The 25,413-nt window shown below is 36.2% G+C and overlaps 1 protein-coding gene and 1 long non-coding RNA gene across 3 annotated transcripts; one reads left to right on the top strand and one right to left on the bottom strand.

The window, feature by feature from the left end:
- Positions 1 to 11,588: 11,588 nt before the first annotated feature.
- On the top strand, positions 11,589 to 13,178 carry LOC119069665 (mucin-2-like). Its single transcript, XM_037173782.1, has one exon. The coding sequence runs from the start codon at positions 11,640 to 11,642 to the stop codon at positions 13,134 to 13,136; it is 1,497 nt and encodes a 498-aa protein (XP_037029677.1). The 5' UTR covers positions 11,589 to 11,639; the 3' UTR covers positions 13,137 to 13,178.
- Positions 13,179 to 17,973: 4,795 nt separating this feature from the next.
- Positions 17,974 to 24,804, bottom strand: LOC119069666. 2 transcript variants are annotated; one of them, XR_005086373.1, is made up of 2 exons: positions 23,947 to 24,728; positions 17,974 to 18,098 (listed from the first exon to the last, which is right to left on the bottom strand). It is a non-coding gene; the product is annotated as an uncharacterized LOC119069666 (long non-coding RNA). The 2 variants fall into 2 exon arrangements; XR_005086374.1 differs by having other exon boundaries at positions 17,979 to 18,098; positions 23,961 to 24,804.
- Positions 24,805 to 25,413: the final 609 nt, after the last annotated feature.

Here is a 25,413-nt window from a genome sequence, read left to right on the forward strand (position 1 = left end):
ATTTTGAACTCGACGTGGGAAATAATGGGTGGGGAACACTGAAAGGTATTAAAAAAAAAAACACCGATCCCTCTGAGCATTTGTGGAACATTTATCGTGCAACATCTAGCTGTAATTTGTTAATAATTCACGAAATGGATATATGGAGATAAAAATTCAAAAATTCAATTCACTCACGGTTCACATTCAGCATATTTTATTGGATGATAAAATAGATATTACACTTTCAATGGACACTGTGTTCAATTTCCGAAGATGATTTTATTTAAAAAAAAAAATAGAATTCATAGCCTCGGAAACCGCAACTAAATAGTGGATTTTGTGTTATGTTCCGCTCCAATAAAACTATATTTTAGTGCAGCAATTTTATGTGCTTTGCAGAATGGTTTTCCATTACTCAACTGAAGGTTGAATTTGGATGATTAGGTTGGTGCATAGAAGCGATATCAGTCCCTAATTTGAACACACTGTATTTTATGCTACTAGACCTGTAAAGCCGAAAACCTACTTGCCATTTCGAGAACACATAAAATACCCGTAAAGTCCTTGCAGTATAAATGTAATGGAACATGTAGATACCTGTAACAATCCGATAAGAATGCGTTGGCCTTACGTCACATTAAAAAGTTGACTTCAACGCTGTTGCAGAACACTTACCGTTCGTGCACAAAGCGACGCGAAGAAGACCTAATCCAAATTTTTCTTTTGTATTCCAGTCAAACTTGGCCGGAATACAAAAGAAACACTTCTATTAGGCCTCTTTCGCGTCGCTATGTGCAGTGCACGAACAGTCAGTTGCTTAGACCGAAAACACACGAGCAATTTTGCCTTATAGGGTTGACAATTATGCTTCGTTTTCCATTATTTAGTCTGTGGTGAATATCTGATTACAATGGACAGTGCACTATAATTGTCAATCCCATCAACGTGTGTTTGTGGCGTTACCTACAATGTGCCATATCACCGGCTCTAAGATTTAATTGCAGATATAGGAAGGAGTGGCAAAAACACACATTGAAAACTAAGAAGTACAAGTCACACATAGATGGCAATGTCATCGGTTGATCGTGAAAATCGCAAATAGTCGGCAAATTCCATGGATTCCACGAGTGTCAAAAAATCATGTGGTCTCAGGAAAGTGAAGGGTAGGGGCTTGCGAATTTGTCGAATTCGAAATTTTGACATTTTTTAACAACAACATGTTGTAAGTTACAACTTGTAAGTGGTACCCGAATTTGCAAAGGTCTCTTCCCCTTTGAAACAATTTTTTTCCGTAAAATGGAAAACTGTTTTTCCAGCCGGAAGGCCTCTAAAGTAGAATATCTTTTTTCTGTTCTAGAAAGTATGGCTCCATTACCGATTTTTCATGTTTTTTTTGTGTGGTGTCTGAACTATTTTTTACAAGTCGGATTACAATGGAAATCGAAGCATATTTGTCTATCTCAGCAACTAAAAATTACTTGTGCGTTCTAGGCTTAAAGCTCCCAAAATACCTTAATACTCACTAAAAGACTCACTTGCCTTGGTTTAACATAGCATGGCAGAGTAAAGTAAACCAGGCAGGATTTCATTAGGGACCTGAATTATCTACCAGCCTTTGTGTTCATTTGAGTTCATTTTAATAGAGTGTATTAGGTTCCTTATTTGACGTTTGAAAAATTAACCACTTCTGCCTGGTTTATTTTACACTGCCGTGAACATAGTAATCTTTAACGTTATTTTACTTAAACGATATATTAAGGCTTTATCCATTTTGCCAGTCTCCAAAATCTACGCGACCATCATCGGTTAATTTGTCTACATAACAACAAATCGTTTTATCACACGATTTCCATACGGGTTTATTCGCATAATAATTAACCATCACCTCCTGTACCCTCATTTATTCCCATAAAACAATTATGCAAACTAAATCGACCTCCACTGAATGGTAATTGGATAAACGAAGCGGTAAAATTTTTGTCTCTCGAAAGATCTGCCACCTCTAACTCACCACGACCTGAATTAGATATCATTGCTCGCACTTTTCCAACGAATATGTTAACATTACACACGCCAACACAGATAAAATTACGAAAGCATTCCATTTTGATGTTATGTTGGGCAAATTACATATGTTCCGTTTTATCGGTGGTCAAAAACTTTCATCCAAAATTACTTACATAGAAAAGTGTAGCAGCAGCACATAAGATGAATAAGGAAGGCAAAAAAATCATCATCTTAAGGGATATATCGTTGTTTATATACGGTTCCCGTTACGAAAATGTGTAACGATATTTGGACCGAGAAAAAACCCCTTTTCGTTAATATCTATATATCCTTTCCGTATAGAAATATATACGTCTGGTGAACTACACACCACCATCATCGCTCGTCGACTCCCAATATACACAATAACACTTTTAGATGTTCATATACGTTTTCACGAAGAACCATTTTAACTTAGTTTCATGTGAGACGTGAGACTTATTTTTATTAATCCCTCGGGATGATTCTCAATTCAAACAATGTAATTAAGAGTTTTTGGTATTAATTTGTTGGATGGATTATTAAAGGTTAGAGTTAAGGTAAAAATTTGTGCTGATGTCGATTTTCGAGTTTATAAATTGGAAGTATAGTGCCGTCGAACATGAAAAGGTTTTCTTCGTCTTTCCTTCTTCTTTTTTTTTGCTGTTTTTGTTTCATTTATTTATTTTCGTATCCAATTTACTGTTCTACCGTTTTACTTATTGTTTGTTCATCTGTCGGATATTCGGCGGATGAGATGAATAGAATGAAACTTGTGAGTTTTACACTGCCGTCGGATAAACACTTTCAGTTTTTGATCTGACAAAATATAGCCATTGGCAACAAGAAATTTATTTTATTTAAAAAAAGTGATACATCAACGTTCAATGACTTTTCGGTCTGGCACTCGGACTTCCATCATGTCCGGAGCGATAGCGGAGGACTTGACGCAGTTTAACTTCCAAAAAAAGAAGAAGAAAATTTTTTGAGACGCGTCAACTATGTATAGCCGAAAATTTGAGTTTCTTTTGGTCTATATCACCACAAAACATATTTTATAATATTCTCGCTTTAAATACGAACAAAACGAGCTATCACTCGACTATGTAGGTTTAAAATTACCGGAGATACATCGTTTTGAAATTGGTCACTTTTCATACTAAATACAGCAAATTGACTTTTTCCAAACAATCAAAATCTTTCAACTTACTCTGTATGTTTCTATCTATCGACGGGCTATCTGGGAAAGTAGTCAGCCAATATCTATGAAACTTTGCAGGAACCTTAGTGAGGCCATTAGAACTTAAGTTTCATTCATCATTATCCCAAGAAAAATCAGAATTTTGTGGAATTAATTAATTCATTTTCAGAACCATTTCTCTCATATAAAAATGTACAGCCATTTTGTGATGGAAATGTTGTGATGATGTGTTGTGATTATTGTTGTGAAGTTGGTTGTAATTTGGTAGCAAAATTTAAAGTTTTTGAATGTTACAGTGAACGACATCTCAAATGTCTCACTCTTAGACTAATCATACCTAGACAGGAATTACGTACGGCGAAAAGTGGCCCCTACATCAGTTTGTATAATATTCATATTTCGTATGACTTTACACCAACACATGTAGGCGTTGACTATTTTGATAGTTGTCAATTTTCCATGTTGTTGTTTTTCGCGTCGCGACGTTGTGATTTTTAATTTTGTTTAAACAATTTAAATATTCAATTCAATTCAATCATTCAAATTAAAATACGGTGCATTGTACCATGTGGAAATATGTTTTATTAAGAACTGCCGAAGTAGGAGCGTAAGAGGCAACATATGTTCATTTTTCCCAAGGGGGTAATCACTAGTAAATCAGTAAATCAAGTAAATCACGGTAAATCACAAAAAATTTTGAAAAATTTTTGAAAATTTTTTAATTATCACTGGATTACATTTCGAAGTATCGTGGCCGTAAACATATAGGATAAATTTCATGAACTAATACAAATTGAAGTAAATAGATTAAAATTTAGTAGAAACTTCATTTTTGATTTACTTGATTTACTGTGATTTACTGTGATTTACCGTGATTTACCGTGATTTACTGAGCTAGTAAATCAGTGATTACCCCTCGATTTTTCCGGTAAAATTTTGTGCGCAGAGACCGTTTTTCCGAATTATTTGTGTGACGACAGGTATATTCAACAAATTTTTAAATTATGGACCTTAATTAGCGTATTTACAGCCTTAATGAACAGTCGGTTAATCGGTTAATAATCTTTAGAAATTTTTGATCAATTTCGATGAAATTCAATGTCCGACCAATATAACCATTTTAGTAGGCACATTCAAATTCTACGCGCTAATTTTGGTGGCTCACACTATCACTATCAAAAAAACTCACACTATCAAATAATTCGTATGTGATGTAGGGGCCACTTTTTTTTACGTAATTTTGTTCGTAATTTCCTCTCTAGGTATAATTACTCTAAGGTCTCACTGTCAAATTTTTCTGAGAATTTTATTGTGTCATTGCAAATTCACAATGACATTCTCTGAAAAAAATGACAGTGAGACATTTGAGATGTCGTTCACTGTACGGTTTACATGGTGGGAAATTAGAAAAATTTGGTCATTTTCGGTGTATGTTGGACAGCTGGAAAAATCACTTTCGGTGTATGTTGGGTAGCTGGATAAATTTTGTCATTTTCGAGGTATTGGTCACGTTCTAGGTATGTTGGGTAGCTGGCAAAATTTGGTCACTTTTAGTGTATAGGTTGGGCAGCCGTCAAAATTTGTTCACTTTTGGGATTTAAATAACGGCCATTTGTGTAGTTAGTACATATACCTATATATAGTTAGTATATAGCTATATTGACGTATATTAAAATTATGGGTGGGAGTACCTAATCTCGATTTTTCCTTGATCGTGAACAATTCAAATCCAATTTCTTCAATTGACGTATATATGTAGGATGTAGCTATAGTTAGTATATAGCTATATGGACCTATATACAGTTACTGTATAGCTATATGAGCCTGTATATAGTTAGTATATATCTATATGGTCCTACATATTGTTAGTATATAGCTATATACCTCTAGCGATTTCACTTGTTTTAGAAGTTATCACACATATAGACTGTAGACTGCGTCCAACTTTGCTCTGAAAGAGTTTTTGGAAAAAGTGTGGGAGGTTTTGCATTAATATGCAGTTCAAAAGCAGCATTTCTCAGAATCAGGTCAGGTTGTTTTCATCGTAGAGCTGCGCTGACAGAGCCTAATTTTTATTAAATTTTGACTTGTCTTGAATCAATCTGAAATCTGATTCGACCTGAAAAAATAGTCTGAACACTCCCTGAGACTTTTCTGGTCGACGACCTAAAATTCAGGTTAGAATCGACCTGTTTCATGCATTCAGTGGTACTGAAGCAATGCTCTAAGAACACTACACTAAAAGCCAATTCGAAGACGAACAATTCTAGCGAATTATAATCGAAATGAAATTTCAATTCATCACTAACCTTGGCAAGTCTGTGGTGGGGTAAAAACTGAAAATGTTTGTGTCCAAAATGGGAAATGTGGAGAAAAAATAATTTTTCACCAGCTTACCACCATACGGTATAGCGTACCGCCGCGTTGTACCCAAATCTGCTACTTCTTATGTCCCACAGTATGTCACTGTGTTGATAGAAAACTTTGTACTCCACTAGTTTCGAGCACAAATTTTAAATGGCTTGCCGTTCCTAAAACGTTGAGTAACATCCTTCCTTGTTGAATTTTAAAACAAAATTTAGTCACACTGAGTTTTTGTACAGCAACAAATAAAAAACAAAATGCAAACAAAACCTCAATTCGTATACTCGCAGATTTATTTGGACAAAGCTGATATTATATTCTCAATACAATTCTCTACATCTACCCCAGTAGTCTCGCCATTCACCAGGTCCACATTTTTCGGTAACTGCCGCATTTCGACTTTGGCTGCGACCGACGACAGGCTGTTGAATGTTTCGTCCGGATCCCGCAGTTGGGACACCATTTAAATCACTATCCTGGAGGTCAACACCCTGCACATGCCGAATGATTTTACCATTTTCAATCTGCATATAATGCTGCACGCGTGCCCTTTCTATTATTACTTCACCATATGCACTCTCAAGAACTTGTACGAGAATTATTATCGAAATAAAGCGAACCAACATTTTGCTTGCAAAACACTCCAATTCAAACTGAATCATGTGAGCAGTTTTTTGCATTTTGTCGGATTTTATTCGCCTAAAGTGTTTTTCAAGAGACGGGTTTTTTGTTTGGTTTTGTTTTTATTTTTTGCTTCGCGCACAAATATTTCATGCTGCCCATTGCTGATGGTCTCTCTCACGCATTATACACCGATAGATGATAAGAATGTGTCGAAGGCTGGTACATGGTTTGAATTAATTGATCTTTCTGACAAGATACAATTAACAAAAAAGAAGAAGAGAAAAAAAAACGAAATAAAAAAAAATCAAAACAAGGTTTTTTACCATAATTCAGATTATAAATATTTGAGACTTTCGTGAATATTTATAGAACATTCTCTTCCTCGTAAACATGTTGCCCTTTTCGAGCTGATATCATGACCAGTGCCGTCTTAGGAGCACCGACGCGTGTCAGTTGGTTTTTAACATATATAAAGAAGACTTATAATTATACGTAACGTAGTATGCAAAGTATATAAACACTGAAGGTAATGCAAACCCTCAGTGGATCAGAGAAAATACGGATCCCGACTTTCAGATGAATTCATTTTTGTCATATTTTCTTGTGACTAATGTTGCTGCACCTGCTTTTGTATGGAATAGAATTCACCTCACCACTAGCTACAAATTGACGCAAACAAATTCAATATGGTGCAACGTAACGAGAATAAATTCACCTGAAAGTAGGTATCTGTGCGTAACTGCGCATTTGCAATACCTTCAGTGTTTACATACTTTGCAAAAATGTAGGTTGAAATTTTATATGTTGGCAACACTGAATTTGTGCTAATGTCACATAGAAAGTACACTCGTTGCTCTAGCTACAAATTGCGACGCGAAAGAGGCCTAATTCAATTTAATCTTTTTTCGTGTTTTCGTGTTTTTTATGTTGTCTAACTTAGACTTGTGCAACATGACGGCCCTAAATCCTTCCAATTCACCACTAAATACAACTTGACGCATATAAATTTTAAATGTGCTCTGCTACTAGCATGAACATAAGAAATATTCGGAGGCTAATGCAATCAAAACCGGCCTTGCATTTGCTCGTAAAGATAGGAGTCATGATTTCTTGGTGTGAATAAAAACACACATGCAATCGTACACGCATACATATTTGCAAATTTGGAGGCTTTTTGACGTTCCAAAAATGAGTGTTCGTGCTAGAAGCAGTGCTATGGTGCAACACAACGCCGCTAATTCGTTCAAAATTCCCCACTAGATGCAACTTGACGCAAAAGAATTCAATAGTGTGCAACATGACGAAGCTAAAATTCACCTGAAAGTTTGGATCCGTATGTAACTGTGTATTTGCATTACCTTCAGTTTTTATATACTTTGGTTCCAATTACGTAATGGCGTAATGCATGGCTCGTGATGAAGCTTAATGAAAGTTTACTTTAATTTCGTTTATAATTCGCTAGACTTGTACATGCAACAGGATATGACTAGCCACTTGTGGTTAGTTGTTTCCTTTCCCCTGTCGCCATGGCCTGACGAGATGTTGGCAAAAATGATTATTTAAAACCTTTGAGGAGTTATGACATTGCAATACACTGTCTCTCAGATCGAAACAGTGGCAGCAACCATGTCGCTAATTTAAAAGAAGTTATTCGGGAGTGCCAGTCTTACCTGAAAGGTTAAATGAATTTAAAGAATTTGTAAAGCCGAACATAAAATCTTGGTGAGTCGTCATCAACCCCCGAAATATTTTTTTTTTAATTTCCTATGATACGATACCTGTTAAAGAAAGCTGTCCAAATCGCAGTACCTTTGTAACAACTTACCCTCCGATATAATTGCCCACTTTCCCCCTTAAGACAAATCAGCACCGATTCAGAGCCACAATTGGTTCCTCAATACCAAATAACTAACCCAAATTCCACATACATCACATCCAAATTCGTAAAATGACCATGAAAGATCAGAAATAGGGTTATCAGACTAAATTTAAAAAAAAAAAATTATTCAGAGCTATAATTCACTTCGTCTACAGTGTACAAATACGAACGAATAGATACACATTTTTCAAAAGCTGTTCAATTCTTCATAAAAATTTAATTAAATTCAAAAATTTAAAGCGACGAAAAATTCCAAATTTAATTTCGAATGGCCGTTGGAATATTTTTTTTTTCCTTAACTCAAAATCAGTGGAAAGGTTAGGTTTTCAGACAATAGATTTTAGAAGTGACGCTGAAAGTGGCTATCAAACCCAGAAATGTTATTTTTTCTTTATGGAACAGACAGATAACAAATCAATAATAATATGCAAATTGATTCATTGAATTTTATTGGTTTTTTTTTTCTCGTATCAATTAAGTGTTATTTAAGAGCCCCGGCAAAAAATTCATTTTCGATGCAAAACGACATCAAGCATTTAGTCATAACACCGTTTTCTATTTAGATCCCCAATGTCTTTTGTCGGTATCTTCGTCTAACGATTTCTTGTATCACATGACTTCGAGGAAAAATCGTGTCAGGTACGGACTGGATTTTAAAAAGGGGAAACTTCAACCGTGATTTCTTTAGAATAGTTTTGAATTTGTTGACCATAGACTATATCAACTAGTTCATGGTTCAGGGTGAAACATGCAACTAAACTAAACTCAAGATAAGTTGTAGTGGGTTCTGTTTGATTCATTCGTTGATTTGTCCCACATGGTTTTCATCAAATATGAGTAGTGCTGTCTTTCCATTTCTTCCATTCCACATTGTGTACGTTTATTTTGTTGACAACATGTGGAACGAATAAAATTGTGGAACATTATTAAAATTTAAAAAAAATCCCAATTTTAAGATCGCAATCAAAAGTATCAGAAAGAGAAAAAGTTTAGCAAATTTTGTGTCACCGTGGGTGTCTTAACCAAGATTAGCAGTTTATTGAAATGTGCTGCAATTTTCATACGAAATTGTAGTCGAACTTCAGTTCAGTTGAAATTTGGTATTGAAATGCAGTTTGAGTTACCGATAGCCGCCACGAGGGGTGGATAAACTAAAAAAACAAGGTTCGAAGCCATCGAAAACAAAAACAAAAACTTTTAAAAACAAAAATAAACAGAAAAAACAAAAAAAAACAAAAACAAACAGAAAAAACTAAAATAAACAACAAAAAACGGTCAAAAAACTAGAATTGATTAGTTTTCTAGTTTTTTGACCGTTTTTTGTTGTTTATTTTAGTTTTTTCTGTTTTTTTTGAAAAAGAAGAAAAAATAGAAAAACAACACAAAAAACCAAAAAAAAACAACCAAGAGCCATCATTTTTAGCCCCGTACGAAGTACGAAGGGGCTTATAGGATTACGGTGCCGTGTGTAATTGATGGAATTCGAAGCAGGCGGTAAGGGCAAAGTGTTTGCCTATGTTCATAGATGACGAATCCACAATAAAAATTTTGTCTGTCCGTCTGTCCTTCTGTCCGTCTGTCCGTCTGTCACGTCGATATCTTGAGTAAATCAAATCCTATTTTTTTTCCCTGAAAGGTAGTTGAAATTGTGAGGCTAAGTTCGAAGATGGGCGATTTTGGGTCGACCCCTCCCGAGTTGGGGCCCCATAAGTGCTTTAACGTTTTCCAAAGATTTCTCTGGCCATTTAAAGGCTACACTGGTAAGTGATACATCAAATGAAAGGTATTTACAATACCTATCCACAAAAAAAAAGTTTATGGAAATTGGATGACCGACTCGTTTGTTAGACCCCTTGGTGTGAACTAGGTGTAGGGCGGCAAGCCGTTTTTGCTTGTAGGTTGGCCAAATTTGAACGTATTTGTACGTAGATGGATTTTGCAATAGATAGGTATTGACCGTACCAATAAGGGGAAAAAAATTCATGAAATTCGGTTCACCGGAGCGTGAGCTAGGTCTCTTGGAGTGAGCTTATATGAGGCTACTCGGCCGTACAGTGAAGGTGGTGTTTTTGTTAATATATCGAGTAAAATTTGACCGAATTTCATGATTTTTTTTTGTTTGAAAGGTATTAATAAATGTGAATCGTCAGTACTATTTCAGGTCTCCTAATAAAATGGCCGTCGGCCGCCATTTTGGATTTTTGTAAAAACAATATAAATCGGTGAAAATGATACTTACAAAGTTACTGATCAGTGGGAAGTGATTGGTTATGTGTGTGTGGTGTTTCAAATATATATAGCTATATTGAGCTATATAACGGTATAGATAGTTATTTTGAGCTATATACTAGCATATTTATCAGTAAATTGTTTATTTATAGGTATTTATAGGTTAATATAGGACTGAGGAAATTTTAGGTCAATTTTAAATTTGTGTTACGTTTGGAAGGAACATCGTACGGGGCTTCGTAATTGCGCTATGCGCAATTTTTAAGACGTACAAATTTCATAAGAATTTTACTTTACCGACGTTTACGGGCGCAGTAGACTTACGTTAAGAGTAGGGCGACGGACGAACTAGGGTCACGTGCGCAATAGATGTACGGTTCGTACGGGGCAAACGCAGCAAACGCTCCGACTGTTCTGACGGCTCGTTTTGGTTTAAAACCAAAAAGAAAAAAATTAAGAAAACAATAAAACTAAAAAATAAACAAAAAACCCGAAATAAAACCAAAGAAAATGAATGTTTTTTTTGTTTAATTTTTGTTTAAAAACAGAAAAAAAAAACAAGAAAAAACATAAAAAAAAGAAAACATTTGTTTAAAAAAAACAAGGTTCGAACAAAATTTACGTTTATCCCCCCCTCGTAGCCGCCATGTGTTTTTTTTTGCGAGATGGCTTCAGTGAAATAGTGGTGATCGATGAAATTACACAACAGAGGAGTTTTTTAGAAAATACTGTAAGATTCCACCACTTCCCGTAAGTTTACCACTGACTGTTCGATAGGTATTTTCTGCCAATTTGGCTTTTCTTTCAAAATCGAATGATCTGTAGAAATCAGCATTGAAGATTTTGCTGGTAAAAGTCGGAGCTGCCTAAGCTAATACTTCTATTACATCGTTCGACATTCAATAAATGTGATTTTGGTTTAAAGCTGGTTAAACTGTTTAACTTAAACATGAACAAGACAGCTCGCTTTATGGGTGAAATAAAATTATTCAAAATCCTTTTCTGTCGAAGACTCCCGTTAAAGAAATGTAATTCAAAAGCGTCTGAGCCACCCTCTGTAGCAAAAACAAAAGTTTTCATCCATCTTAAACATCGAACATGGAACATATTGAACATTTTATTGATAGTGTCATCACCGTTGTGGTCAATTCGGACACCCAAACATTGACTTCTCTGCTTTGCTTTGATTCGAAACAAACGTGAATGAGAAACCATTGAACCAAATTTTTCCAACCGTTTCGGGAATGCGTGTTAATTTCGTAAATTACAGTACAACGCAATCTAATCTGAAGTAAACTTTAATTTTGAATTAGATCAGTAACAAATTAGCCAAAGATGAGGCACATTCACATAGCATTAGTGTTACTGGTGTGTAGTGTTGTTACATTAACCTTTGCCAAAAGTACATTAGTTTATCGGCGATACCATCGCAAGCGTCCATCAATTCGCAAAGAGCAGAAAAATGTGGTGGAAATCGTTGAAGTGTTTAAAACTCATCGTAGACCGCCCGCACTTATGAAATCCGATAAATCGATCGAGAAATTTCTGTTATGCGACGCCAAATGTGAAAGGAAACGTTTCCTGCGACGGCGGAGAATTTGTTTGAGAACTGGCAGATTTTGCCCGACAAGGCCGAGTAGACCGAAATCACCGTCCACTACAGAGATAAATGTTTCTACCCGGCCGGAATATAAGAAACCAGTTGTCTATCCACAGAATCCCTATGGTAACCAGAATCCAGACTACACGCACTTGTATCCATGGAGCCGCCCTTCAGTTACGGTAACGAAATATCAACCAGATCGGAGTAAGGACTTTAACATGACCATAGTTGAAGTGAACAATCATACTGTCGCGACAACATTGAAATATGACGACGAATACTACGACACTGACGATGATCACTATCATCAAAGGCGATCGACAACTTTCAGAGTGCCCACAACGATTGATCAATGGACTACTCCATCAACTTCTACAGAGGCTACGGAGGCAACTACAGTTGTAGCTTCAACGCCTTTCGTATCAGAAATATCGCTTCCTCCAGCAACAACAACAATTTCTACAAGTACAGTCACTATAACCGAACCACCTGAGACAACTGAAGTACAAACTCCAACAACCGTAGCTACAACTAGGCCGACACTTCCTACGACTTCGACACTTCCTACAACCACATACTTCATTCCACCGACAACTGAGTCTACAACATCAATGAAACCGACTCAACCTGTACAGTTCATAGATTCAACCACCACCGTTTCATTACCAGCGCCACCCACATCGATTCCTATTGTTGACAGTACCACTGCGTCGACGACTGAAATACCGAAGATCATTCCAATTGAAGTACCAACGGAATCTTCTTCAAGCACAACGACAGACATTTCTGTTTTTCCAATCATTACGCAACCACCACGATTTCTTCCCAGTTTACATCCAACGACATATCGAACCATCGAAGAGGAAATCGCCACTCCAACATCACCAGCGGCTCAAAGTTGGACCACTGAAAATCAAACGGAGCCAACGACCATTGAAACTCAGACGAAGTCAACGACAACTGAAATTCTGACGGAGGCAACGACGACTGACAATCAAACGAAGGCACCATCGACTGAAAGTCAAACGGATGCAACGCCGGTAGAAGAAGCGGAAGAATATCCTGATGAATATCCTGGCGAATATGAAGAGGAGGGAGGCGAGGAAGAGGGAGAGGAAGGAGCCGAAGATGCGGGTGAAGATGAAAATGGAGAGGTCGGTGGAGAAAATGACTACGATTATGAAGATGATGGCAATTATGATGACGAAGAAACCGAGGATCAAGCGTAGTACAATGTGGTGAAGATTTGAAATAAAATGTTTTATTTATTCGTCGGATTGTTTTGCTATTAATAATAATCAACTGAAGATGTGGCATGAAAAAAAGTCGTAGGACGCCTATAAAAATGCCGATTCAATTCTCCTAATTCATAAATTACATGGAATTTGCCAAGGTTTATACAGAAAAGTGCAATCAAATTTCAGGTTAAGTTTGTTAGCCCCGTACGAAGTACAAAGGGGCTTATAGGATTACGATGCCGTGTGTAATTGATTGAATTCGAAGCAGACGGTAAGGGCAAAGTGTTTGCCTATGTTCATAGATGACGAATCTGCAATAAAAATTTTGTCTGTCCGTCTGTCCATCTATCTGTCTGTCCGTCACGTCGATATCTTGAGTAAATCAAATCCGATTTCAAAATTTTTTTTTCCTGAAAGATAGTCGAAATAGTGAGGCTAAGTTCGAAGATGGGTATATTCGGGTCGGCCCTTCGTGAGTTAGGGCAACCTAAGTGATTTAAGGTCTTTTGGTGATATTTATGGCAAAATAAACGATGGAAATGATAGGTATTGTCAATACCATTCGAGGAAAAAAAAGTTTTTTAAAATCGGGTGAGTGGACCGTGAGTTAGGGCCTTAGAAGTGAAATGCTACTAGGGCCCTATGTGTATTTTACAGGGAACTCGAGTAAATTTCATCCGTTTTTCGTAATTTTTGTTTCATTTGGAAGGTAATCAAAGGCCGAATAGAATGTTGTTGAAAAAAAAATTAAATTTGGGTCCTTGGACTAAGGCCACTCCTAGGGCCCTATGTGTATTTTACATAGAACTCGAGCAAATTTCATCCGTTTTTCGTAATTTTTGTTTCATTTGGAAGGTAATCAAAGGCCGAATAGAATGTTGTTGAAAAAAAAATAAATTTGGGTCCTTGGACTAAGGCCACTCTTAGGGCCCTATGTGTATTTTACATAGAACTCGAGCAAATTTCATCCGTTTTTCGTAATTTTTGTTTCATTTGGAAGGTAATCAAAGGCCGAATAGAATGTTGTTGAAAAAAAATTAAATTTGAGTCCTTGGACTAAGGCCACTACTAGGGCCCTATGTGTATTTTACATATAACTCGAGCAAATTTCATCCGTTTTTCGTAATTTTTGTTTCATTTGGAAGGTAATCAAAGGCCGAATAGAATGTTGTTGAAAAAAAATTTAATTTGGGTCCTTGGACTAAGGCCACTCCTAGGGCCCTATGTGTATTTTACATAGAACTCGAGCAAATTTCATCCGTTTTTCGTAATTTTTGTTTCATTTGGAAGGTAATCAAAGGCCGAATAGAATGTTGTTGAAAAAAAATTAAATTTGGGTCCTTGGACTAAGGCCACTCCTAGGGCCCTATGTGTATTTTACATAGAACTCGAGCAAATTTCATCCGTTTTTCGTAATTTGTGTTTCATTTGGAAGGTAATCAAAGGCCGAATAGAATGTTGTTGAAAAAAAATTTAAATTTGGGTCCTCGGACTGAGGCCGTTACTAGGCCCTTCAAAAAAATAAAATTTTTAGGGCGATTTGAAATTTTTGTTTCATTTGAAAGGAACATCGTACGGGGCTTCGTAATTGCGCTATGTGCAATTTATAAGATGTACACATTCCATAATAATTTTACTTTAACTATATTAACCGGCGCAATAGGCATACAAGCAAAACGGATTATGATTGTTTATACGGAGTTAACTACCATTTTACACGCGTGGTAGTGGTAGAACATACTAGTTTTGTTTGTATGAGTGAATCAAATGAAAAACAGCTGAAGTAAATTTCGGCTTAAATTCGATTGCCCTGTTCTGTATTTTACAGTTCTCTCTTTTGATGAGTAAACTATCTTTGATGTGTTTGGGATGAATGTACAATATAAACTGTGTGTACAACCCTTTTCAACCAACCTTTTTTCACGGGAATCGAACCTGCGGTCTTCAGTGCGCTTCAGTCTTTCAGCCCATACCAGTTTTTAGGAAGATTTTTCACCTCTGTGGTAATTAACCCCAGCTAGTCCTCTTGAGATTTTTGTTGTTCGCACCCCATTACACCACCATTACGTTACGTTTCGTCAAATATTAATATTCAACTAAATCAACTACATTTTTCATTTCGTTCACCTTTGCCACCACTCCACACTCCACATACATGACGACATTTATAAACATGTGCCAGTTCAGTTTACAACACAAACTTTGTCGTTTTAAGTTCATTCGACAATTTCGTTTCGCCCACATCCCACGTAACGTTTTATACATTGGAATGAATAGCCTCGGACATAAATCACAATAACGTGGACAGGTTTCAATTACTTTTCTGCTACAGAATTAGCGCACGTACAAACTTAACCGTTGATCTGTCCATTTTCCCATTCCATGGCAAACGAATTTCTATTATTTTTTATTAATATGACGAACGCATGTATGTACCACCGTACAGCTACTCTTTCTGGCAGACAGAATCCAGCGAGCGCCGTATATAACCTTAGCTTTCCGTAGGAAAATGTTTTTTTTTTCTTTTCTTTTCTTTTTTTTTTGTAGTTGGTTTTTCTGACTGACTGTTGTGAACACACAGGTTACAGGGAAAGTCTTTAAACGATGTCATGGATTCCGTTCTCAACCAAAAAATATTTTAAGGAATAAAGCAAGTGAGACATACACACCGCAAAGTCTAGAGAAGAAGTAAGGTGCTATTGGTGGTGCTACACCAAATGCTGTGTGTGAAAATACATTCCAAGTTGGGAGAAAATTGTTTACATGTGTATATGGCTGGAAAAGCTTAGGATGTATCTAATTTAGATAAATTTGACGGTAAATTTATGGTGGATTTTTGTTTTTAAAAGGTTAGGGATGCATGAAAATTTATATTATTTTCGTGTGTATGTTTATGAAACAGTATGTAAGTAAAAAAGAAATAAGCTTCAGGGATAGCAGCACAGGAGGCAATATAAAATATAATTTACCTTTACTCAAACCATTGTTTCAGTCGTGGCTTCGGATACAATAGCGTAGGTGCGGTAGATACACCACCAGGAGTAAGGTAATACTCCACATATATGGGAAAAGTATAAGAGGAATCATTTAAATATACATTCCATATTGTATATGTATATGCATTGTTGGTCGATGTTTGTAACGAGATCTATAGAAAATAACCGCATAACTTTTCAAAACGAATCCCAAGTTGGTTTAATATATTGGTACGAACATATGTCGTGTGTATCTTAATTTATGTGAGAATTTAATACAGTTGGTGGTGTGTGCTATGCTCGTTTTTTTTTTCTTTCGTAATATGTTCTCGGGGATCATTTTATGCATTCATATGTACTTGATTCACTGTTCACTGTTTGGGATTTGGAAAAACGGAGAAGAAGGGTCTTTGGGGGATTTTCATGAAACATATTTATCTTTATGCAACGAAATGTTCGAAATGAATTCTTATTTTGCCCGGTTTTATTTAGATAAAATTATTAAAATTCTATAGAACGAATTCATACTCTCGTGTTGTTCTTTCGGTTTTAAAACCATAATGAAAATTTTATTTTTTTGATGGAAATATGTTATCATCCCTTTTCAAAAGCTATCATCATCAGCTTCTATTGGTCAGATGGTTTGTGTCCTTGGGCTGTGTGAATAAATATAGGTCTCGTTCGTACGTATAAATAAATAATTTGAACGTTTGCGTATTTGCTGCCTTACGGAAAGACTAGACATTCCGATTTTAAAGGATTTTAATAGACTAAAAGGCATGGCCTGTTTTAGGGAATCAAATGGCCAAAGATTGTCAAAATTCCTTGAAATTTTTTGAATTTTGCGTTCTCTGAAATATCATCCCAATGTAATAGATTTAGCTCAAACGTCAACCAACTGAAAAGGCCATAAAAACAACAGTAGACACTTCGATCTATTGTTTATTTTAGAGGATCAAATATAACTTGACGGAAAAATTAAGGAATTTTCTAGTAAGACCACTGTTTCGATCTGAGATCTGAGTATCTTCCGACGCTTTGCATTAACATGCAGCTCAAAAACATCATTTCTCATCAGGCCATGGCTCTATGAACCCTATACCATTTTGCTCACGAACAAGTCTAGCGAATCATAAATCGAAATGAAATCACAAAACTCGATAACTCGTGCGTGATAACTCGCCAGTGCGTGGTAAGTGGTAAGCTGCCACCAAGTTTAAGTGTTTTGTTTCTTCTGTAAATACGAAGTGCAATTTTCTAGAATTTATTCTGAATTCTGAAACAAGCCAAAGTAAACGCAGCGCTGTGTATGGTTTATTCACGGTGCCTTCATCACAGAGTTCGAGGAAATTTATTTTTCAAATCATTTGTTCTTCCACTCATTTACCTAAGATTCACATTCTGCAGCACTGGTAAGACAAGACCAAAAGTGGAAAGGTCTACTGATATTTCTTGACGCCAGGTATTATTTTACGAAACTTTCGAATCTGGTGGTTTGCGGTGGAGTCAGAAAAAAGAATATAAAGACTTTGGAAACGTACTCACGTCTTCCAAAGACGCATCGACAACCCATCGATCACCAATCATAAGATGCTCGATTTTGTCATGTAAAATATGATAGAATTCGTAATCATTCATGCAAAGTAAAACGAACGTGCAGCTGATCTTATCACAACCCTTTTGAACTGAAGTTACTTGAACGCATTGTACGATTGATATCATTATTACCAAGTAAATAGAGGTGACAATTCCTTCTGCTCGATCGATGTCATTGAACGGCGGCTGTCTGCACTGTACCTGTAGTTTTATGTAAGGCTTGGTGTCAGGTGACTTATATTTTTCTTTTAATTTTCTGTCAGAAGTATACAAAAAGTTCTTTATTGTCTGTCTAAAATACATAAGTTCGTTTTTGTAATAAATTTATTGAGAGAATTACCGGCACCTCAGATCTCCTTTAACCCACTTCATATCTGCCAGTCTGGAATTGAACAAAACAGACACGGTAAAATGTTTACATTATAGGAACACATGTCGAAATTTCTAATAATTTGCTCATGATTAATTGGATGACGTGATTGATAAAATGAACGAAATTGAACTATAATCGATTTGATTGCATCAGCACGACTAAACGAAGTGCCAGTGCATAGCACCGTGTCCAACATTAACATAGAAAATATGCGGAGATTGATGAAATTACAGACGGATCTGTGTTTCTTTTGTAACGATAGATGACTTTTTTTTAGAACATACAAAAGAAACAAACTTAAGCGGTAGCTCTTATCACTAAAGCCTAATTCTGGGAGCAGTGCCATGGCCAGTGTCAACACAATTTACTTGTCTTCAGTATTAAATCTTTACATGCCCGGGTCAGGCTCTTTGTAAAACGAATGAGAAGAGGCTAAATACTCCAAATAAATACTGATGTCACTAAGGATTCCACAATCATAACAACGCTCCTAGCATTTACACTCGTATGTCAGACGCCAAAAAGCACTTGCATGTGTTGAGTGTTTTGAGTCACCCCTAGATAGCATGACTTATGTCAATCAACTGCTATGACAATCCGACAATTCACATTAGGGACTGTCTCTAAAATACGTAAGTGGGTCAATTTCAAAATAGAAAAAGCATTGGACATTGTAATTTTGCTTTAAACTTTTGTAATTAGAGTATCTCATGTATACAGCAGGGATTGGAATGATTTCTTGAGTAGGAACACAGCACTGCTTCTAGTATGAACATAGAAAATACACCTAGTCTGACGAAATCATAGTAGGCGTTTCTTTTGTAAAGGTAGATTACTTGTTTTCGTTGTATGAGTTAAAACATACAATACAAACAATCCTAAGCGGTAGCTCTTATCACCGAAGCCTCCAAATTTGACAATTGTCAGTTCAGTTCAGTGTTCATGCTAGGAGCTTGAAATCGTGATCTAGACTCACAAACACATTCTACAATTTCTTTACTAAAAGTCGGTTTATGCTCCAAAGTTGAGCTTATGCGTATTTATATGACTATCTGTCATTATTACCTTACAAATGTAATAAAACAATTCAAATGTAAGACTATACCGGCTTTCAAATCACGATACACTCAAAATCGGTCATTTTAATTGGAATTCACTTTATTGGAAATTTTAATTCTTAAATTTGAAACTTCAGACAAAATTCAGAAAATTCGGTAAACATTCTGAAATTTTCGAAAAAGTTCCGAGAAAATTCTAGAAACTCCGAGAACTTTCTGACAAAATTCCTAAAAATCCAAAAATTCCGAAAAACAAATTATCTCAAATATAAGTCGTGTGTGACCTAATTATATGAGGCCTTGATTATAACTATGTTTTCACATAGAGACTTATGAAACACGTTTGAAACGTTTCAACGTAGTGACGTAACTGAACAAAATAGAATGAAACATAAAATTAAGAGACTAGGGCGAGTGTTATGAATAATGATTAAGGGCGCTGAATTTACCAGGGGGTCGCGGGAAATCGTTAAATTACAAGTAATTCTCACATTTTTTAATTTTATTCATTTTGGTCATAATTGTGAACCAAAATACCAAATCGTTTCATTATACAGAAAAAATTCCTCTAAGAATTAGGAAAATGAGAAACTAAAATTTTTTTAATTTAAACTGTGCCTTTTAAACGGAACCTATTGTTCATATGTACCAACAGAATTTAAAAAAAATGTGCTTTTGTTTGCCTCGTTTGTGTTTTATTATTTAATATTCAGCCAATTTTAATGAGGGATTTTTTTGAAAGTGGACCAGGCTCCGTCGACGGTTTTTGCGACGGTTTGTTCATATGCCCAGATAGCCCTTGGTCCCAATAGTCCAAAACCGCAGTCGTTTAATTTTCATGTTTGCGTCTTGGCTGGTGGTGAAGGTGCAAAAAAGGGTGTTTTTATACGTGATTTACTGCCGCTACAGACAATGGACACACATGTGTGGCGGCTCGTTGGATAGGTACTGGCCAGGAGAACCGGGGCAAGCATAGATATCTTACATGTTCTGTGCCATTGTTCGAAAATAACAAAAATATTGTGTCAGTCAAAGGCCGTAAATTTTGATGAACTTCAAAAGGTGATATCTCGCACCTGGAGAATGTTTATGGTTAGATCATTGGATGCAGACATCAAAAACAGCATAATTCGTGTATTTTTCTAAAATCAACATTTTGCTTTCGAGTGAAGGAAGACATTTGCTTTATACCCAAAAAAGTATCCTGAAACCTTTCACTTCTATGGCAATTGAGGTATAATTGTAGAGCTGGGTTAAGCCTCTATCAGTGCAACCACTGATCTGTACAACAACAGTCACCAGGTACAAAATATCACCTAATAAAGCTCATCAAAATTTCCGGCCTTTGACTGATACATACTTTTTGTTATTTTTGAATAGTTCTTGAGTACACATTTGATATCTGTCTTTGCCCCGGGTCTCCTGGACAGTACCTATCCAACGAGCCGCCACACATGTGTGTCCATCGTCTGCAGCGGCAGTAAATCACGTATAAAAAACACCCTTTTTCGACTTTTGCACCTTCACCACCAGCTAAGACGCAAACAAGAAAATTAAACGACTGCGGTTTTGGACTATTGGGACCAAGGGCTATCTGGGCATATGAACAAACCGCCGCGAAAAATAGCTCCGACGGAGCCTGGTCCACTTTCAAAAAAATCCCTCAATATTATCATAAATCATAAATTTTGATAGTAACATTTAAACACCACGCGACCAGCAATAAAATTGCAAAGAACAACAACTTTTAAATAAACAATCGACAAAGCTGGTACAGCCTGCTAGCATTGTAAACGCTGCTCGACAATAAATAGAAAAAATGTGAATTACATTTTTTTCACATTTTTTTTTTGACTTTCAAACTTCACATTTCACTATTTCTCTTATTTTTTGTCACATCTACAAAATATAGATGCAAATGAGCCGAGATGTGCAATACATTGAAAAATATATTGTTTTATATGGAAATGTGACGATCACATCTTGCGAATTCGCAGAAAAACTGCAAATTTCGGGGTTTTCAACAGTCACATTTACATGTGAAACAATATATTTTTCAATGGTTTATTGCACATTTCGGTACATTAGGACTTACATTTTATAGATGTGACGAAACATAATTGAAAATAAACCTAATTTCGTTAACAGAGCGATTTGAAAATTATGTGAAATCGACATTGTAAAGAAATGTGAAAAAAATGTGAAACACTTTCGGTACAATGTCAAATAGGGGTGTCCAAAAAACTAAAATGCCAAAATGTTTGGGGCGCAGGGCAGAAAATCATTCTATATGGTTCCCTGATAAAAAGTGTCTATGGGACCGACTCGTTCCGAATCGATTTAGGGGTCGCTCATTGACGAAGTATGTGAAAAATAGCCAAAATCGCTTGCAAACCAGGTCTTACTGAAATTTTCGAGAAATTCGACATGGGCACACATTAGGTCTCATCGAAGTCGACTTAGTCTGTACCTTCTGACAAATTTGGTTTATTTTGAATGGTTACATGATAAGCTATCAAGAAATGACAAAAAGAGATCGCATCCTTTGCGTGGACGTTCAGTGCAACTCACCAAAGTTCGCCGGGGACGCCGAGTAATATGTTTAATCTGAAAAATATCAAACAAATCTGAAATAATGAAACTTTTTTTGCATTATCTTGAAGCCCTCGTTACGCAGAACACTTCCACATAATAATTTTTTGGGTTTTGGTTGTCACGGATAAGGACTCGCTCTCAGAATATACGCTATGAATCTGATCTTTGACAAGCACTGCCTGGACACAGTAGGCGATACACGGGAAAAGTTGAAAAGTGTTTTCTCGTGATGATTTTACACTAATATAAACTAAGATGTCCTAACATCACTCTTCATCATCAGTCCAAAATAATTTTTTTTTCTAAAAACCTGGTTTGCAAGCGATTTTGGCTATTCTTCACATACTTCGTCAATGAGCGACCCCTAAATCGATTCGGATCGAGTCGGTCCCATAGACACTTTTTACCATATAGAATGATTTTCTGCCCTGCGCCCCAAACATTTTGGCACTTTAATTTTTCCATACAATTTTGGACAGCTCTAATGTCAAAGTGGACATTTTTATTATTATGCGTTGGTTACATTGAATTGAGTTAATTTTAACTGACATTTTTCTTTAATATTCAAAAAGTTTTAAGTTGTTTATGTTTTTCAAACACACGGAGGGATTTTTTTGAATTTCAACTGACCGAAATCGGCGCTATTTTTTCCGGGACTTTTTTATATATGTCTAGTTAGGCCTTGGTGCCTAGGCCCCAAAACCAGTCTCAGACATTTTTGATCTTCCATACCTGGCTTGTTGTAAGTGGCCAAAAGTCGAAAAATGAGGTTTCGTAAGGTGGCGAGGACACGGGCGTGTATGGGTTCGTTGGAAAGCTGAGGTCAAGTACTCCTGGGGCAAATATTAACTTCATAAAATTTGATGATAATCGGCCGAAAATATGACTTCCGGAAAATTTCTCAGAATCGATGGAACCTCGGTGAACTTTGATGAGTGCTGTGACCTCACTAACGCAATTATTTGATTAAATTATTACTTATTATGAATGTGGAGGACCTCAGCTTTACACCGATATCCATATTTAGTAGTTTGGTACGTGACTACGTAACAGATGAAAACTGTGTGTTTCACTCCGCCAAACTACCAAACTAGTAAATATGCGTATCGCTGTAAAGCTGAGGCCTTCCACATTCATAATAAGTAATAATTTAATCAAATAATTGCGTTAGTGAGGTCACAGCACTCATCAAAGTTCACCGAGGTTCCATCGATTCTGAGAAATTTTCCGGAAGTCATATTTTCGGCCGATTATCATCAAATTTTATGAAGTTAATATTTGCCCCAGGAGTACTTGACCTCAGCTTTCCAACGAACCCATACACGCCCGTGTCCTCGCCACCTTACTGAAATGAAATCCGAACTACGAAACCTCATTTTTCGACTTTTGGCCACTTACAACCAGCCAGGTATGGAAGATCAAAAATATCTGAGACTGGTTTTGGGGCCTAGGCACCAAGGCCTAACTAGGCATATATAAAAAAGTCCCGGAAAAAATTGCGCCGATTTCGGTCAGTCGAAATTCAAAAGAATCCCTCACGATTATTTTAGAAAAGAAACAAAAGACAAATACAGATTGCTAGTGTGACAACCAGCAACTATTTTTCATTCTTCGTTTTGAAGAAAATGTGCATGAAATCAAGGGGGTAATCACTAGTAAATCAGTAAATCAAGTAAATCACGGTAAATCACAAAAAATTGTGAAAAATTTTTGAAAATGTTTTAATTGTCACTGGATTACATTTCGAAGTATCGTGGCCGTAAACATATAGGATAAATTTCATGAACTAATACAAATTGAAGTAAATAGATTCAAATTTAGTAGAAACTTCATTTTTGATTTACTGTGATTTACCGTGATTTACCGTGATTTACTGAGCTAGTAAATCAGTGATTACCCCTCGCATGAAATCGTGTACCTTCAAAATATGAAACCAATTAATTTGTGGCAATTCATTATCCTAATATAAAATTTTAAAATTCGAATTTTCCAACAAATAGTGCCAATTCCCGCAACCCCCTCAGGCGAAAGTCATAGTATTTGAAAAAAGATCAAAAAATGTGTAACTTCCGCTTGGATGAGACAGTGCCAGTGTGGATGATATGAATTAACAATAAACGCCACAAAAAAGCACCTCACCATATTTACATTACATCTGGAAAGTTGTAAACAAAAAATACAAAAAAATGGAACAAGCCGTATACCTTTGCTAATGTACCTTTCGACAACGATTACGACTGTCTAGTTTCTGATTGTTCGGGCATGCCTTCGACGGTGCGGTTAAGATATTTCCCTGGCTAACACTTGGGTTCAAATCATTGTCTGTATTAACTAGCTTACTTAAGCGACCGCCACTCACGAATACGTCTTTGTTTTTGAAGATAATTCGACTGTCCACTCTGGCGATGACGATCAGATTTACGCAGAGGAATAACACGAAATAAAGTTGCGGTGACATTGTCTGTGGTATTTCGTTCGGGAAGGAAGTATAAACTGGTAGAGTACGGATTTTCACTGCTGCAGTCTACTTTGTAACTAAAACTCCGAATAGATTATTATGCGCGCGTAATGTTATTTGAAGTGTTTTATCACAGTGTGGAAATAAATGTATTGCTTAACTCACTACATGCCACATTTCGTTATAAATATTTGAAGCAATCCAAAAGAGATACCTCATTTGGCAATATTATACGATTTAGATAACGTTTTTTTTTCTTTCTTATCGACACTAAAGCACACAATTTAATCGAGATAGAGTGGAATTCGGAAAAAAAGGTAATAAATATTGTACGTGTTTACGGGGAGTTCCGTTTAATAAATAAATGACAAATGTTTCGTCGAATGTAAATGAAAATTTTAATTTAAATTTTGTATTTAAATCACTTCGTAGTTTCAAAATATCGCTCAGAGATTAGGTAAATAAATTTCCTGTTAATAGTGCAGGAAACCAATACGATAATGAGCTTGGTTTTTTTTTTATTGCGGCGAAGTTGCTACTCTTATCGGAGAGGCCATCCATACAAACGGGGAAGTCCTAAACAATCGAGAGAATGGAGTAAATTTTAGTTGTTCAATTGGTAACAACTCGAATAAGTCGAACAAACGACTGGAATGGTATACAATGTTAAGAAATTTGAGATGTACGGTGTTTTGCGACACCACTGACTCGTGTAACTATTGACGATTCGTAACGACGCGTATCGTCACTAAGAATCAGAGAAACTATAAGTTGGTACGCCTGTGGCGAGACAGAATGAACATATGAATGAAAGAGAATTGTAACCAATTTTTTATGAAATTCTCTAAATCTCTCCCTTAGGTCATCCATACAGAGAGATGCTAATATGACGACTGGGTCATTTCGACGGATAGAGGGAATATGTCGAATGACAGGTGGGTTTTTGTGAGAGAAATCAACACATTTTCTCTTAACCAATTTCAAAATCATTCGACATATTCCCTCTCTCCGTCGAAACGACCCAGTCGTCATATTAGCAACTCTCTGCATCCATATATTCATTCTATCTCGCCACAGTCGTACCAACTTATCATTTTCTTTGAAAAGAATTACAAATTGCACTTGGAAAGTGGTGACATCTGTGTTGATCGTGAGAATCGCTAATACAAAGATTGTGTGTTGGAAGCGAATTCAGCTGGAGCAAAAAGATCCA

This window comes from Bradysia coprophila (assembly GCF_014529535.1).
Source record: "Bradysia coprophila strain Holo2 chromosome X unlocalized genomic scaffold, BU_Bcop_v1 contig_38, whole genome shotgun sequence".
In the NCBI taxonomy this organism is placed as follows: Eukaryota; Metazoa; Arthropoda; class Insecta; order Diptera; family Sciaridae; genus Bradysia; species Bradysia coprophila.